Source organism: Corvus hawaiiensis, chromosome 10, assembly GCF_020740725.1.
Source record: "Corvus hawaiiensis isolate bCorHaw1 chromosome 10, bCorHaw1.pri.cur, whole genome shotgun sequence".
NCBI lineage: Eukaryota > Metazoa > Chordata > Aves > Passeriformes > Corvidae > Corvus > Corvus hawaiiensis.
In genome coordinates, this window is record NC_063222.1 from 3,070,772 (window position 1) to 3,088,870 (window position 18,099).

At 43.1% G+C, this 18,099-nt stretch overlaps 1 protein-coding gene across 5 annotated transcripts in view; it reads left to right on the top strand.

Moving 5' to 3' along the window:
- The window catches only part of STAG1 (stromal antigen 1), a 174,993-nt gene that overhangs the window by 139,528 nt on the left and 17,366 nt on the right, over positions 1-18,099 (top strand). For all 5 annotated transcript variants that reach the window (XM_048314641.1, XM_048314639.1, XM_048314638.1 and 2 more), the window contains exons 20-25: positions 12-82; positions 4,873-4,960; positions 6,389-6,469; positions 13,330-13,422; positions 15,965-16,139; positions 16,895-17,034. In XM_048314641.1, the coding sequence (XP_048170598.1) occupies positions 12-82; positions 4,873-4,960; positions 6,389-6,469; positions 13,330-13,422; positions 15,965-16,139; positions 16,895-17,034 (648 nt within the window). The remainder of the gene's footprint in view (positions 1-11; positions 83-4,872; positions 4,961-6,388; positions 6,470-13,329; positions 13,423-15,964; positions 16,140-16,894; positions 17,035-18,099) is intronic.

The following is an 18,099-nucleotide window of genomic DNA, read 5'->3' on the forward strand; positions in this document are numbered from 1 at the left end:
TTCCTTTGCAGGGAGAAGAAGCTGATGATGATGACATATACAACGTGCTCTCCACACTGAAGAGGCTGACCTCTTTTCACAAGTAGGCAGTGTTTTCCCTCACAAATTTGTGATGTTAATTTTATCCTTTCAGCAAGTATCAGCAGTGTCAGGTGTGGGGAAATGAGAAAACACATGGCCTGAAATCTGGAGATGGAGGAATGAGTGGTGGTGTTTGTCAGTAGAACTGTTTGGGTTGAGCTGGGTCCTTGCTCAGTTCGTGCCATGACCTTTGCAGATGGGATTTGCAAGTAGAACCCCCTCCCTTGCACCCAGTGCTCTTACACCCATGAGTAAGTTACTACAGGTCCTGCTCCCCTGTGTGGCACAGTCAGGGCACAAGGGACACTTCCCTGCCACAAACCTGTGCTTTGCACCTCAGCTTAGGAGAGTCTGCAAGAAGCTGTTTCTCAATGCCTTTGAGCTACTTCTCCTCAAAATTATAGAATTAATTAGTAGTTGCAATAATAATAATTAATAGTTTATGGTGAGAGCCTGGAAGATGCATTTTCTTCCTGCAGTTGAATTGTTGGCCAGGTTTCCCTGTGTGGATTGCACAGAATCTCCTCACCAGGCACAAACCAGCTTTTCAGGTTCCTGCTGCTCTCAGACCTACGGGCACACTCAGCACATGCAGAGCAACCTGGAGAGCTTCACTGGAGCTGTCAATTCTGGAGCACAGCGCAAAGGCCTGATCTTCTCTCTATGAACTGCAGGAAGTATTTGCTCCTGGTCTGCATGAGAGAAAGCTTCATGTGCAGGTGGCTGAGCCACAAATAATTTCTTCCTTATCACAATGTGAGAGAGGACCTTCCTCCTGCCAGCTCTTCTATACAACTGGGTTTTTTTACAGCTTTGTGATTTCATTTCTCTCTCTGTGCTCAGACTTCACTTATCCCAAATCCTGCACTGGATCACTGTCTGAAATGGTTCTGCAATCTCTACTCTTCGTTGCCATTCAAGGAGAGTCCCAGATCATTAAATCATTACTAATTTCCATAGTGCAGCAGGCTGACACGTGCAAATTAAGTTTGCAATCTCCCTGGTAACACACTGGAGCCACTTCTGCCTTTCCTGAGGGGACTTGGGCAAAGCTCTACTTCACCTCCAGGAGAGAAGCACAAATCTTAAGGCTTTTCTGAGAAGCTCCCATATATATTTTTTCCTTCAGGGTTCCAGGCCTCTAGAGTTAATTCAGACCATAATGAAGCCTTGTAGAACAACACACAAATCGGGGGTCGGGGACATCTACTTTCACCTTCAAAAAACAGGAAAGAGCAAAGGATCAGAGCTGAAGAGCTGCAAAACAGCTAATGTATCATTTCTCAGCTGATTGGTTATTTCTGACTGTAGTTCAGTAGGAATTTCTAATATCTGCTTGCGTGTAAAGAAGTAATGAGATCTTCATTACTGTCTTGAATATTACATGTGATGTGATCTCTGTGGTAGGAAACAACTACACCATGTGAGCCAGAATTTCTGCTGAACCTTTAGTTATGAGACAGGATTTTCAATTCAAAATGCACGTGGAGTGTTCTGTCTCAAAGCACAGTGGCTGTGGTCTGACTTTGTCATTGTCTGTTGTCACCTGGGAGTCAAAAGAAACTAAATCAGGAGATCTCCTTAACAGGCACTGATAAAATGGTTGCTGGGGCCTTGGGAAGAAACAAGTCCCTGCCTTCTTCCAGTGAGAGAAACTCCAATGTACCTTATCCATGCTTTTCTTCCCTTGGTGCTTGCTGCTGCTTCATACATTGAGAAAAAGCAAGGTGGAAAATACAGGGTGTAAGGGATTATGAGAAAAGCCTTCCAGACCAAAAGGCTTCTATACTGGGATTTCCCAAGCCTGAGCTAATCCTCTTTCTGAGAGGGTCATGACAGAAGAAGGCTCACAGCACACTTTTTGATTCATCAAAACAGGGATATCAGTGTATCAATACAAATTAAATTCATCATTACAAAGTTTCCTTCCACATTTTCAGAATACAATAATACATTTTCTTGAGATCTGAGTGGAACTCCTCAAGTGTCCACTTGGGGTATTTTTTGCCAGAATCTCACAGATACTCATAGCATTTAAGTACATGGAGGTGATTTTTTCTGTATTGACTCCATTGTAATTCAATTTAACTTTCACACATGACACATCAGTGCTGTAGCAGTTTGTATGCTGCAAAATCTCAGCATCTTCTATTTATTTCCTTCAGTAAATCCAATGCAAGACACATCCCAAGCATCCCCTCCATTCCCTTGGGTGTGCCTGTTGCTTCTGCCTTGCATGGAGGACATTGTTTCCCATTTAGAAACCAGGAGCATTGGAATCACTGTCCACTAGTCCTCAGATATGATACAACATTTGCTTCCTTCCCACCTCCACACTGACTCCACAAACCCACAGGGACTATCATAACTCTCAGATAAAACCAGTGCATATCAGGGTCAGTGTGATCAGTCAGGACACTTCCCAGACAGCTAAATTCATGGTCACATCATCACATCATCTCTTCCTCTTAGAGAAACTCTTTGCTTAACATTTTTTCCAGTGCATCACTCAGACTGAGTTACTCAGAAGTTTGTTACATCCAGAAGAAGTAGAAATGATGATAAATGAAACCTCATTAGAGAAATTAGACTGTACCAGTAGCACAGCTACTGATATCAGTTAGACTGTATCAGAAGGCACAGCTTCCCTCTCTTTGTGCCTCTTGAAGAAGTGAAGCAGTTTGGTGGGTGGAAAGGTCACCTCTTGGAAAAGAAACTTTTCTAAGCTGCTTTTTGCTACACTTTTGAGAAACACTGTGAAACTGGTACCTTTACCTCACCTGCCTCTTGTCTGGCAGAAATGTGCCCCAGCAGACAGGACTGCCCATAAGGATTAAAAGAAACCTTGGATGAAATATTGGGGCTTATTTTCTGTAATCCATGAAGAATCTGACATGGAAGGAACTAAGGGGAAATTCTGTGTTGTGTGAATTTTCTTCCTGGGAGCATCTCTGTCAATCTGAACCTCTGTGGAGAATTGTGTGGTGCTCAAGGTACCTTTCTAACTACGGTTTTGGTGGCTAAGTAGCTCAAAAGAGATTAAGAGGTACCAGAATATGCCAAACTGTAATGTGGAGGCTCTGCTTTAAGGAATTTTCTATTGAAAAGCTGTGTGTAACTTGTACAGAGTTAGAATTGAGCCCTTCCTGAGCTCAGCTGTAAGGCCAGGCTGAGGGCAGGGAGCTGAGTGTCCCCAGATGTGGGGGCATGGCCCCTGTGCCGGCTGTCTGATGGGGAATTTCTGATCTGAAAAGGCAGGAATGAGACAGTTTTTCCTTTCATATTCTCTGTAGGATAATCTGTGCTGATATCTGCCTCTGCGCACCAAGGAGACTTTACTGCTTTAATTATAGTGCTGTAATTAAGGAGGTACCACTCTGCCTTGCTGGCAACCTTGTGGTTTATTGAAGCAGCATCTCTATGCTTAATATCACCAGTCAGGGGCAGCTCTCTGGCAGCCTCTAATTTATCTATGAAACATTTTATTTTAGTACTTCAAAGACCATCTAAGTCTGTGAAATACTTTTACACTTTTTACATTTTTAGTTGCAATATTTTTTTTTAAGTTTTCCTATTCTTCTGTTTGTGGATCTGAACTGGAAGTCAAGGTGCACCTTGGCTTTAATGGCACAGCCCTGGAGTGCTCAGTGCACTCTGATGGTTATGTTTTCTGTGAAGCTCTTACCAGTGACATTTTCCAGGGCTAACATGCTCCACGTGGGAGGTGTTTCATGGCAGGCCTTCCAACAGGACCTGGGCATTCCCAGTCCTGAGTTCAGCCTCTGTCCTTTTTGGAACTGGAGAGTTATTCCTTCTGGCTGAGCAGGGCAGTTAATGATTTAACCCAGGGCAGGCACAGTGGGTGGGAGGAGTGAGCTTGGCTGGGTGATCCAGGGGCTGGGATGAGTCAGATGCAAGAGGCTGCTGCATCCAATTGAGACTCCCAATTCAGTCTCAGTATCCCTTCTTCCAGGTGAGTATTTTAATCAGCAAGTTTCTGATTATTCTGAGCTGGCTTGCTCTTTTATAGACATATAACTGTTTCAAATTATCTCAGTTTATTTCCGCTGCAGAAAAATGTTTTAAACTTAAATTTGCTTGCTGAGAGAGTTTCTTTGTCTTTCAGGCAGCCTGATGTTTTTCAGTTTCTTCTGTATTTCTCATTTCTCTATTAAAAAGCCTTTTCATGAGCTGTTGAGGTCTGTAAGGCTGTAGAGCATTTGTTCCTAATGTCATTTTTATTCCTCTCACTGGTGAAATCAGGTTGGTGCAACTGAAATGTGGAACAGTGAGTGGAGTGGCAGCCACCATCTCTATCTCATGTCCATGTGTTATCATATTGTCTCACTTCAGATATTCAGGATATTTAATATCTAGTGGTAATGTGTATTATTTTTCAAATACAGTAGAAAATTACACAGTTTTATTTTGCTTAAAGCCATTTTTATTCAGTAGATATTGCTAGAGTTTGGCTGTAGTTGCTGCTGCAATGCCAGGGAATGGTTTTCTGGAGTTCTGTCAATGTTTGCAAAAGAGGAAAGTTAACTTCGAGAGAGAAGGAGCAGCCACACTTAAGTAGCCTTTATAGGTGTATGGTATGGAGAGAGTTTATCTTCTCCCTACCAAAATCCCATGTGGTAAAACATTTTTCCTGGGTTATCAGAAAGCCTCATTTTAGCGTGGAGTGAGCTGCTGTGCAGCTGCTCAGTCAGCTGTACAAACCACCAAAGCTCTCTGGGCTGGGGGTTCTGAGGAACACAGCTAATCCCTCTTTATTTCCTCTCGTTCCAGTGCTCATGATCTCACCAAATGGGATCTGTTCAGTAACTGCTACAGATTGCTGAGAACTGGAATTGAACACGGAGCTATGCCAGAACAGGTACCCTTAACAACAGCTGCACTGCATCCCTGGGGTGACCGAGGTTCTAAAGAGTCTGATTGTCCAGAAGTTCCAAAGTTCAGAGCCCTTCAGTGATGTAGGAAAAACAGAGTTTGGAACGAAATTTACAGTGGAGTCAAGGGCTGTGTAGGAGGTGGAAAACCTTGGATTCTGTGATTTTTGATCTACTTCCCTCACCTTTGTCATCTCTGAAGTTGGGAATAGCTAATGTTCCTGGCTCTGAAAAGCAGTGCATCAGTCCTCATGTTTACACTGAACCCAACATTGTAAGCCTTGGCTGCAATTAGAATCATCACAAATGATGGTTGTGCATTGAAGGTAAGATGGAAGCCTATGAAAACCAGGAAATTAGAACATCCTAGTGGAGTTCTTTTAGTGATCACATCTTGGACTTTGTTCCCTCAGAGTTCAGTTTCTGTTTCTTATGGATGAGCACAGGAACCATCTCATATTCTCCCATGATTCCTTTTAAACTGCAGAATTCCTACTTCATCATTTAAGCACATTTTAGGTTTTGATTTGGTTTCAGTTAGAACCCAGTTGTTAATTCTAACTCAGCTTTATTTAGAAAAAAGAAATTCTCATTAAATTCTGAATAAGAATTTTGTAGAAAGAGCCCTAAGAAGAGGCATTGCCACACAGTGTGTGAAAGTCCTGGCTTTGAGCTCTGGGATCTTCTGCTCTCTCTGCAGTTGCTGCTTCATGCTGGAGTTGTGCTGCCTGGAGGAACAGGGCAGATAAAACCTGTCCATGCAGCTGCCAACCATCCTCAGTTTCTGGGTCTGACAGTGTGGGGGTCTCCAAATGCCTCTGTAAGATCTTTGGGGAAAGGTCCTGAAATCTGAGCTCTGCTCAGTATTTCTTCCTGCAGGCCACCCTGAGGAGTTTGGCAGTTGTAGCACCCAGTCTGGGTTGGAACTGTTCGCTAGGCACCATGGATGCTTTTCTGGGCACCCTGGATATGACCCCAGTCTTCTCCATGGGACAAGCTGTATTTTCTCCCCTTTTTTAGCAATTGGGCTACATGTTCATTTGGCAGTGGAACAGATTTCCAGGCTGTTTAATAGTGAAGCCAGGTTTAGAGGTATTTAAACAGTGGCTTTTGACCTGAGAGATGTAGGTGCTGGGTTGTACTTCTGTCACACTGTGACATCCCCTCTTGCTGTACCCCAGTGCAGTTTTCTGGTGTTTCCCAGCACTTACACAGTATTCTTTCACCTCTAGTAGGCTGATTTCTTGTAACACCAAACCAACCAAGGAAGAACATGATACCCTTGAAAACAAAAAGTGCTACCTAAGAGCTGCTCCTGTCTTTTCACCACAAAATGCATGACAGAGTTTCCATACACTTCCTGCTGTGCCTGCTGCTTGCAGCGTGCTGGGATTCTGTGTGTTCTTGTGTTACAGATCGTTGTCCAGGCACTGCAGTGTTCCCACTACTCTATTCTCTGGCAGCTGGTGAAAATCACTGAGGGCTCCCCTTCCAAAGTAAGTGGCCATTTGATCATACAGATTTTACTGACAGAACACAACTTGCCTAAAAAAGGTGTTACACCTGGTTTCTTTGTAACTTCCACTCTTGCCATCATTTGTTGTCATTTATAAAACATAAAATGTTGATGTTCGGATTTGTTCCCTATTTCAGGATCTGTTTAACACCATGTGTATGTCTAAGCAATGCAAATAGTCTTTATCAGGATTTTATAGCAGCTGGTTGTTATATTTTTATTGCTGAGGATAATTAATGCGCTTTATTGTGAGTACTGCAGTTTGCACGGCTGATAAGGAATGTTGACATGAACAGTTGTGAGCAATACTGTTGATCTGCAGACCACAGATAGCTTAATCTTTATGTGTAGCTACCTTGCTTATCCTCTAATTACACCTTTCATGTTGCAATGGAAATGGCAGGGCACTGGCAGTAATGACTGCTAATAAAAAGCAAATGCACACAAAGTATAATGCAGTCAGGACCAGGTGACATGTGGCTTTTCCAGAACCTTTCCTTAGCCATTTTCTCAGTCAGAGGCCAACATCCTGTTTTTTCAGAGCTTTTTCAAAAGTAACACATCAAATTAAAATGGTATGAAAACTGAAGTAATAATTGTACTTCCCCATCAGCATCAAAAAGAAAAAGATGTTGTACTGAAGTGCTACTCAAATAAGCATTTTATGCATAGAAAAGTGATAAAAATACAAAGTCAGTTCTCTGAGTTGTTTTGAATACTGACATTAACATTTAGAAATAGCTACTAGAAACAAAGGAATAATCGTTATTCTTTATTCTGGCTTTTGTTCCCATTTCCCCCTCTCAGCCTCTTTCTCATTAGCATGCTGGTAGTGTACAATACTGCATCTTGGAACTCAGAAAACTGAATCCATCCCGTTTGTTTTAAATGAATGCAGAATCTGATCACAGGAAAGCATCTCAAGTCCTCTGCTGGCAGCACTGTTCTCCTCAGGGAGGAGTGGCCCTGTGACAGGAGAGGCTGAGTTCCTGGAAGGAGGTGCAGGAGGCACCTCAGAGCACAGACTGAGGGTGCTGCTTGCGCCGATCTCCCCCCAGCGAGGAGAGCCGGGCTGCTGGGGCTGGTGGAACCTGGTGCTCAGAGCACCTGGGCACTGTCTGCAACCCCTTTAATTCAGTTTCCCACCTGCTCTGGGCTGCTGGGCATTGCTGGGGTTCTCACCTGCTCCTGAGGACTGCAGCAGTGCTGTCCTGCTGCCTGCCCTGGGGGCAGATGCCCAGAGGAGCGTTGGGAAGATTCTCATCGCCCTTCACTGCATTTCTCCACTTTTTGGAACAAAATAGAGTAAGTTGCTGCAGTAGAGCTCAGGTGGTGCAGGGATAGCTGTCAGCATTACTGGGGAAAAGTTTGATGTTTTCTTGTGTCTCAGTTACAGCAAAAGAAATGTATTTAACCATAACCTCCAGCTGGGGATTAACATACAGCCTCTCTCTGCATGGAGCGTGGTACAAACTTTGCATTTTGGTGCCCAAGCATTCTATGTGCCTGCTGTTACAACATGACCATGATGGCCTAGTTAAACTGAAAGAGAAAAAAACCTTTATTTATTTCAGCCTGAGATTTTCTTGTGGACAAGCTTAGTGCAACTGTATGGCTTTGCCTACTTTTTTAAAATAGGATGCATTTGCATGAGATGTCTTTTTCTGAGGTGAATGCAGAATAGCTTTGATCTCTCCTGTATTTCTAATCCTGTTGTGATTCATGTTAGACATAATGTAGTTCATAGGAGTGGAAAGGAAAAGAACTCTGAAGGGTCACTCCAGAATGGCCATGCCAAATACAAGCCTTGCCCCATGAAAATCATAATTACTGTCGCCTAGAGAACTCTTAGCAATTTGTTGTTTGGGGTTCCACCCCAGCCTCTACAAAATAATGAGTTTTGTGCATGCTTAGTTCCAGGGAAGCCCTGGCAGCAGCCTCAGCTGAGGGTAAAGAGACAACCACAGACCTGCTGTGGTTGGAGCACTTTGCTATCAAACTTTCCACTCTAGTTTGTTCACTGTGAAAATAGATCTAATCTGCAGTGTATCTAGCATTTCATCCATTGGGAAATCATTTTGCCCTTGGCTGGTTTCTAAGTCATTGTTTAGGCTTGGAAATGGGTAGACATTAAAAGGCATTGCTTACAAGGCGTAGGTAGACAAAGGCATCAACACAGGCACCTCAGAATGAAAAACAGTGTATTTCATGGGTATTTTTTGGAAGTATTCAGGCTTTTACAGGAACATTTCTGGCACAGCAGTTTAACATGTAGGTCCATGCAGGTTTCTAGGGCTACTTTGCTGTATCTATAATGATCTCAGGGCAGAGAGGGGTGATAGATGGTGTGTAGGCTCAAGTGGCATCTTTAGTAGACCAATGGATATAGCTGTAAAACATAGGGAGGCTTTTGGACTCATAGGCCTTTCAGGTTTGAGATAAAAGCAGAAGATTACAAAGCAAAAGACAAGCTGAGAGCAATTGCTTGGTTTCTATTTAGATACAAAGCAGGTAAACTCTCTGACTGGGAGGGAAAAGGTCGTTGGTACCTACAGGGGGTGAGAGAGAGCACAGAAAGGAGAGGCAGTAAGAGAGTTAGGAGGAGGATTAGTGGGGAAGGAAGGAAGGAAGATAAAAGATGGAAGTGGAGAGAAGAGAATTTATAATATGTCATAAAATTAATCTTAAGTCTATGTTTGTCTGTATCCCATAGATTTATGAATTTTTGTTCCCAGGCTCATGTTTCAAAGATGATTTTTTAGCTTTCCCTTGAACAACCAGGCTGAGAGATCAGAGATGGAGAAATTGATTAGTAAGAAATGTCCATCTGCTGCCAGCTGGGTCATTTATGTGACTTCATTCTGGCAGTAGTAGCTGCTCTGTTTCACCTCGTTAGGTCCCATTTAGGCAGTCAATGCACTGGGTGAGTTTTATGAACACTTTGGAGTTGTAAGTATGGGAATAAAAGGTGGAAACAAGTACAAGTATCTTGGAAAGTCTCACATTTGTTATTTGGGTGTGCTCTGCATCCATCCAGGTGTACCTTTTATTGCAGGGAGTTTGCAGGTGGGATGGGGAATTCTGGTAAGATTTCCTTCAGAATGAATTCTTTGGCTACAGTTCAGAATTGCTTGGTAATTCTTGTATCTTGTATTGATTCTGTGGTGGAGTCATACTTGACAACCAGAAGCATGCACTGGGAACAGAGTCATTTTGGAATGAAGTTATTTTTTGTCTGGTGTTCAGATGGTTCTTCAAAAATACAGCCCTGTCCTGAGAGAAGTGCCCTTGTTTGGGAGCAGTCCTGGGCATGGTGCCCAAGGCAGGGCACATGAATTGCTGCACGAGGGATACCTCACATTACAGATGTTGAGCATGTCCTGGATCATGGTTCCCTGCCTGAACCAGGTGTGTTGGGTTGGAGCTTCCATGTTTGTGGCAGGGAAAAGCTCAACCCTTGTGGTTTAAATCAAATTGGGATCAAGTCAGCTCACTGATTTATTAACAGCACATAATTGACCTAGAGCCAGTGCAGCACATCTCCATGCTAACTGTCAGCTCTACAGAATACAGGAGTGAATATTGGACACTTCTGTAATGTTAATGAGCACCTACAAATTCCAGACTGCCCTTCAGCTGGTCACAGGTTACTGAAGTCCCCTCCCTGAGACACAAAGAGCTCCTGTTTGTCCAGGCTGTTACCAGGAGGGTGCTCTGCAGGTTGCCCCTCACTGTGCAGTATCATTTGTAAACAGAGCTAAAGGGAGTGTTGTCAGCATAAAAATGTATCAAAGACATTTTAGCAGAAGGGTGATAATTAATGATTATTTGAATTGTTAAGGAAGTCCAAATTCTCTGCCCAATAACAAAGATTTCACCAGTTAAATACAGCAGAGAGTTGGGGCAGAATTACTTTAAAACACTTTTTCAAGCTAGCCTGTGGAGAAGAGGGTGTCCTGTGGAGTCACCTTGGTGTCTAAAATCTTAATTGATTACTGAAAGGAAGGTTGCAGCAGATAAGGATGAAATGTGTAAGCCTTGAAATATCCCCAGTCTGATGCTTTAACCTTTGGTCTCCCTCTGTCCACGTTCAGAGGAGGCTGAGGCCATGCAGGCTGTCGGTGCAAACTGCTGCTCTTTGGGGTAACCAGCACTGTACTGAGGGGAGATGGCTTATCCTCCATAGCCTGTGGGAGCAGCCTGTTGTAGCCTGGAGGAAAACTCTTCCTCAGGTGAAAAGGGGTTTGAGGGTGCTTCCAAAGGAAACTGGTAATTCCTCCCCTGGAGTTCTCCCATCTGTCAGTCTGGGGGAGCAAGTAGAGTCCTGAGGCAGGAGACTTGGGGATTAGAACATACACTTGTTTCCATCTGGATTCCTTCAGCCATGTCCCAGGTGCCCAGGACATTGTACTGTGCACTGTATGTGTGTGTACTGAGAAGGAAATATTTGCAGAAAAATAGGGTCCTAAAACTTAGAACAGTAAAAACAAAGCATGAATAGAGCAAACATTGAGAGGCAAGACAGAGGTCAGCCTGTTGTGAGTGAGCAGCAGCCAGAGCAGGCAAATGCAGGGCTATTAGAGTGTGATTAGTAGGCAGAGGACTTAGGAGAGGAGGGGATTTAAAAAGGGATTTAAAGAACAACGTGGTGACTTCATATTTATGTGGGCAAGATGACAGAAAGCACAAAAAGCTGAAGGGAAGAAAAGAGTCAAAAGGTGCAAAAGGTTGGACCATGTTCCACAGTCAGGTTAGAAGCTGAGGGCTCTTCAACACTGTGAAGTTGAAGTTAATACTGCAAATAATAAGTGCTTTAGAGAAAAAGCAGTGAGCACTTAGGGAGAAGAGGATGGGGTTTGGGAGGTGAACATAGCAAATGCACAGCGTTTTAAAATTACTTCAGTGGAAAAAAACAAGCTTTAGTTTAAAGCTAGAAGTAGCTGTGGAATTGTACACATGGGTCTTTTGAGCCCTCTGGTTTGGGTTTGGGTGGTGGCACAGCCTCCAGTCCTTGCTCTCAGCAGCTTGTTCTTCTTCCTGCCATGGAGCAGTTAAATTGCAGAGTTGTGACCCTGTGGTTTTGTCTAACAGCCAACAGGATGGTAAAATGGTTTCATATCAGCTTTTCTGAGAGCCTGGGCTGTGCACCCCAGAATGCTCAAAGACTTGGAAATCTAATTCATTTTTTTCTTCCCATTTTCTCTGTTGAAAAAAATCCCCACTCTGCAGTAGTCTGGGGTTTTCTCCAAGCTCACAAGAGTTCCAGATGGCTCTGTTGCACTGTTCAGTTGGGCTTTCTCCTGCTGTCTGTAACTTTTCAACATGAATCTCTATCATGCTGTGCTGTCAGGAGAGAGGGTAATAAATACTGTGTACCTGTCTGTTAGTCACTTTGACAGAGAGAAAAATGGGAGACACACTCATTCCCTTTTTAACCTGTAGGTGGGCATTTTCACAGGTTTTAGTTTCTCCGTTGAATTCATGAACATCTGAAGGGAAGGTAATTGTGATAGAAAGCAGAAATCATGAAAGTGATTGTAATCCCAGTGTTTAAAGGAGTAAATCAGGTGATTGTGTAACAGTGAACTGATAAGCCTGGCATCAGTCCTAGGTAGAATCTTGAAGTGGGAGATAGAAAGCACAGTTGGTACAAGGCTGAAGGGCCAAGAGCTAGGATTGGGAGAAGCACATCAATTTGTTGTTGAGAAGATGGCAGTTTTGACTGAGAAGAAGACCGATTGGAACACCAGTGTCTGTAAGACATTAATACCACATTGCATTTCAGGTGCATGCTTGGATTTAATCTAACTCATATTCAATGGCTCAAAACTGATCCATATATTAAAGAAAATGTGTAGGTGAGCAAGGCTCACACATTGGAATCGTTTCTGATGCATTCCAGGAGAGATCTGCTCTCTGCTGAAAAAGGGGTCATTTTTATCAGTCATCTGGGAAGGCACTGAAAATGGGGGTGATATAGATCAACTGGTGAACAAAATACAATTTAAAATTTTAAAAAAGAGGCATCTTAATGCTGCCAGATGGAAGGCTTATATCCAGGATAAAAGAGGGGTGATTAGTGGCAAGTTGTGGATTAGAACAGAACAGAGCTGTGTTACAGATTCTGTAAAGGCACAGTGGCACCAGGAGCCATGGCTGCATCATCAGAGAAAAACTGCTCAGGAACAGGAAGGTGAGGAGTGCACAGACCTTCAGTGTCCATATCAGCAAATCTCACTCACTCCACTGGAAATGGGTAGAGGTTCAGGGCTTTGGGAACACTCCGGGTGCTCGGGCATGCTGGCAGTCCTGCCTCGTGCTGTGAGCCAGCACAGGGAGAACAGATGGAGCACAAAAAGGCTCTGCAGTAAACACAGGACAACGAGAGCTCGTGGCAGGAAGCATAAGAAAAGCTAAAACCAGAACTGAGACACATGGGCTGAACAGGCAGCGTCAGTAAAACATTTCAGCAGGGAAAACACTGCATGTGCATTATGTAGGCTCTTCACAGTTGCTTGGAAGTTGTTCTGCAGGACGTTCTCTCTTCATGTGGAAGCTGATAGAGCTGTCCTGGGGGGAGGTCTGCAGAGCATGGGCCAGCCATCCTGCTGTGAATTCATCTCATTTCATTTAATTTGGGGTTCTGGTTTTCTTCTCAGTGATTGGTTCATCATCACCGTAAAACCAAGGAACTGTTTGTGTGTGTATTCTCTTTGAATAGCTTATTTCTTTCACAGCTGCTTGTTGAATGTATGAAATCATCACCATTTCTTTATTTTGCTTCCTCCTAGAAACCTCTTGTTAATTTTTATATATTTTCTTTTTTAATCTTTATTCCAGGAGGACTTGTTGGTATTGAGGAAAACTGTGAAATCCTTCCTGGCTGTCTGCCAGCAGTGTCTATCAAATGTCAACACTCCAGTCAAAGAACAGGTAAAGGAAATGTCTGTCATGCTCTTAGAAAAGTGTGAGTGTTAAATTGTAGTAAAACTCAAGACAACACTACATCAAACTTAAAGTAAAATCATCTGTGCTCCTGTCTAAATAAACCTGAACAAACAGCCCAGAAGAGCAGCTGTATTAACAGCACTTCCAAAGCACAGCTCATGGCAAATTAACTTTGGATTAACAGTAAGGAGGGATTACCTGGATGCTCAGGCTCGTTTCCAGCCCTCATGACTTCAGGCATCCAACTCAGTCACCTCAAATGAAAGACTCTTCCTGTAGACACTGGATTAAAAGGTGGAAATAGGCACTTTTGGAGGGTGACTGAGACCTCAAATGGGCTGAATCCTTCTGGATTTTTTTCCATTGAATCAAAGGGTTTGTTGAAGTAATTTAGTCTGTCTCTGCAGGACACAACAGCTGGTTTGTTAGCTGAGGTTATGTGACTATACACTGATTTATGTCAATGACATTTTATTTGTCTACAAATGGCATTTCTATCAGACCCCCCCAGATTTTGCAAAGACTGTAATTAGTAACTGGCCTGTGGTTTTTTGCCTGTGGTATTTAAAAGATAATATTTCTTAAAAGGCAGTTTTATTTCTTTGAAAGATAGCTCTGCTTGGCATTTACTCTCTGTTCTGCAGTTTGCTAAATATAAACATTAAATACTCAGAGATGTCAGTAGTTTATGCATTTCTAACAGACTTGTGTGCCATTGGCTTCCAGCAGATTTTACTTTAGTAATTGTTTTTTAATATTCAGAGTAGTTACTCCTGGCGTATTGTATTAATATTACATAATGTGAAAACACCTTCTAGCTTCATGCAAAGACCTCCCTTCCAGCTCGAGCTGGACCTGACATCCTTCCTGCCTCAGCAAGTGGCAAATGTTCCTTCCCATTCCTGCAGTGGGTTTGTTCTTGGGGTGTTTTGACATGGGTTTGTTCTCTTCTTACAGTGGCCACAATGGTTTTTGCATTGATAATTTAAACTTTCTTTAGAAGCTCCTTTGCAGTTCCCAGTTCTGGGAAGTTTTCAAGCCTCAGCCAGACAAACCCAGGCCCAACCAGGCCCAGATAGAGCGAGTGTCCCATGCAGAGTAGGCTGGACTGGAGACTCCAGGGAGCCCTTTCAGCTGACTCTTCTATGATTTGCTCTCATTTTCTTCCTTAAAAAGTATATTTCTGTGTGTGCAGGACTGCTACTTCCTCCTTTTGTTCTACTGGATTTTTTTGAGAGTTATGTGCAGGTTGGATTGTCTCCCTACCATACTTGATCCTTACTCCAGACATTCTTTCCAGACAAAGTTGATGTCCATATCAAAGGAAGGAGAAATGTATTAAGTATTTAGAGAAACAGGACTGAAACATTTCAACTTTTCCATGAGTGTTTGAGGGAAATAAATAATCCTTTGACTGAGTCCACTGTTGCCTTTATATTGGACAGAACTCAGCATTGGCAGTGCATTACTCATCTGCTCCTTTTTGGAGGTCTGCATTAGGAAGAGCTTCAGTTCTATTGAGTATCAAGGGAGTTTAGAGCAGGTGAGATCATCACTGGAATGAATCACAGCCTTTTGGATCAAGGGGAGAAAAATCCCAGATAGCAACATTTGTTCCCAAGGTCTCAGCAGAACACAGTTTACAATGATTTGCATCTGTTCTTGCCTGAGTGTAGCTCATTCAGATTTTATAACATACCCCAAGAAATAAGGGAGCCACTGGGAAGTTCAGCACTTGGAGATTTTATTTTGGAAGTTTGTAAAGTTTTCAGAACCTGAGGAAAAAATAGAGAAGCTATGATGAAAAAGGCCTCTGAAAGGTGCTGAATGTGATCAGATGCTGGCTGTGACACCCCAACAAAAGCCATTTGAGGGCAAAACAGTGTTATTGCCATGCAGGAATGAGCCCTTGGAAGAAAGGAAGGTAGTGACAACTGCCTTCTTTCCAGTCTTAGGTAATGAGGGTATGATAGTAATGAGCATAAGTAATGGACAGTTCTGCCCAGGTTGGCTTTTGTCTGGATTTGAAAGCTGTGCAGACAAACTTGGTTCTTTTTTTGCAAGAGTTGTTGATGAAATTCTGCAGGAATTTCCTTGCTGTGGCTTTTTGTCTGTATTTTTGGGGTCTGACAGTGACTCAGCTTGAATTTCCCCTCAGTATTGTTCATGTTTTCACTTGCTTGATTTTTGTTTATCAAAAGAGGTGTGTTCTCTTTACTACAAATTTGGCTGCAGGCCTTGGATCAGAGGTAGATTTAGAGTTCTTTTCGTAGAGAAGAGAAGGAAGCTTAATATGAATCATCCAGGACATGGAGAAGGTAATAACCACAGTTCCTGACCTAGGAACCAAAGGCACAGCATTCCAAATTAGAGGAAACCCTTATGGAATACTTTCCCAGTACTCGAACAAGGGAGCAGTTTAAGGAGCTGTTTAAGAATAGCAGGGGATATCTGGAAATTTGATCAATGGTATTTTATATTTTCCTTACTTGACTGTTCACTGCATTCATTCTCTTTTGCCTTTCAGGCTTTCATGCTGCTCTGTGATCTCCTGATGATTTTTAGTCACCAGCTGATGACAGGAGGTCGAGAAGGGCTCCAGCCTTTGGTGTTCAATCCAGACTCAGGCCTCCAGTCAGAACTGCTCAGTTTTGTGATGGACCATGTGTTCATTGACCAAGATGATGAAAATCAGAGCATGGGTATGTTTAACTTTTTTTCATAACAGATGCAGAAGAAAGGAGAAAATAGAATTTTCTGATCAGTTTGTTCAGATGTTTCCAGAAGTATTCCTACTTTATTTTTGGAAGGTCTTTGCTCTGAAGTTTCTTACGTAAGTTGTGGAATATGATTTATTATATGATAACTATATTTAAGACTTTATCTATGTAGTTTATTTTTCATTCACAGAGTGAAGTCTTACATAGGGACTCAACACTTATGGCATTGCCATTCAATGTTAGTGCTCCATACAACTGGATTTTACTTCCTGTTGTTCAGAGCCATTGATTGCACATCTGAAAATCCAAGGCATGCAGAAGTACTGGTGCTTCTAATTTTTCTTTTGTTAAATATTTATAGCTTAGTCGTGTTAATGGAGCCTCTCTGAATGTCCTGCATTTGCAAAGTTAAGCAAGAGCATTCAGCAAGTGTTCACTGTGGCCTTTCACAGGGTAAAGGAAATAAATGACTCAGTTCTGTGTGGGTTATACTCAGGATCTCCTCAGGACTATGGTCAGCAGCCTTGGTCAGTGGTGTGTCATGTTCCTAAACTTCCCTGGAAGTTTTGAAGTAGGCAGGATTCAAGAATTATCACCTTTCATTTTAGCTTCTTCTCCACCAATCCTTCTTGCTCCATGTTCAAGAATTGATTTTTTTATAAAAGCTCTCTTTTGATAAGGTTGTTTTAGAACTTAACAGTTACTTACAGACATTCTGTTGTTGATGATGCTTTCAGAGGGAGATGAAGAAGATGAAGCCAACAAAATAGAAGCTTTACATAAGAGAAGAAACCTTCTGGCTGCCTTTAGCAAGCTGATAATTTATGACATTGTGGACATGCATGCAGCAGCAGATATCTTCAAACACTATATGAAGGTACAGCTCGTGCATCCTCCTGTCCTGACTGAGCCCAGTCTGCAGTGTCAGGGCCTCTCCTGCCATCCCTGCCAGGGCTGTGGTTACAGCCCAAACTCTCCTGAGAGCTTTTTCAGCTTTATTTGATCCTTTGTAGTTCTTTCTCCTTTCTAAATGACGCCTGGCACTGAGCAGCAGCAAGCACTGACCTCACTCTCTTTATAGCACGTGTGCTTTATTTAAGGCAGCACCAGAAGCTGGTCCTGAGGTGCTGAGTATTTCAGAGAGGCTCCACTCCACAGAGAGTTTCTTACACTGCTCCTGAGATTCATTTCTAGAATCCCCACTAAGTTACCTGTTCCATGTCGTGTTCCACTGGCAATCTCCCAGGCTTGGTGCTTGCCATGGGGCAGCAGGGTTCTTGTGAGAGGAGATTGGTTCAAACAGGACAGCAGGAAAAAACAGCTCTGTGTGCTTGTGCTGTCGGTGGGTCTGTGGTAACTGAGTATCTCTCAACTCTCACTGCTTCCACAGAGCTTTTAGGCCCAGTGAAGGTCAGAAGGACCTCAGCTGCTGCTGCCCCTGTACATGGGACTTTACCTGCCAGGACAGTCCTGCCACTGACCCCTCAGGTCCTGTCCCACCTGTCCCTGTGGGGGATTGGTCATCACAGAGGTGACAATCCAGGGGGAAGAACTGGCAGACAGAGCAGGGAGCAGGTCCTTTACTCTAGGCACTGTCTGAGATGTTGATGTGGAATGTAAAGAGTTTAACTTGGAGTTCTGCTGGTGATCAGGCACACACAGCACAGTGAAGTCCCCAGGACACACTGTAGCCATCAGTCAGGGTTAGTCTTGCTTAGGGATTGTTCGCCAGAGTGGGAGTTTGAAACTGAAGCTGTCACCATGCAGGTGAGTTCCCTCCCTGCTGTTCTAGGCTGGGCTTCTCCTCTCCCCATGCCCCTCCTTCTGTTAAAACTGGGGGAGAGGGAGAGAAATTGTATTTAAATTAGTACCAAAGAAGGCAAAAGCAGTATTTCAGAGGGAATGAAAATAAGTGACTGCAAATGCAGCCTGAAAGAATACT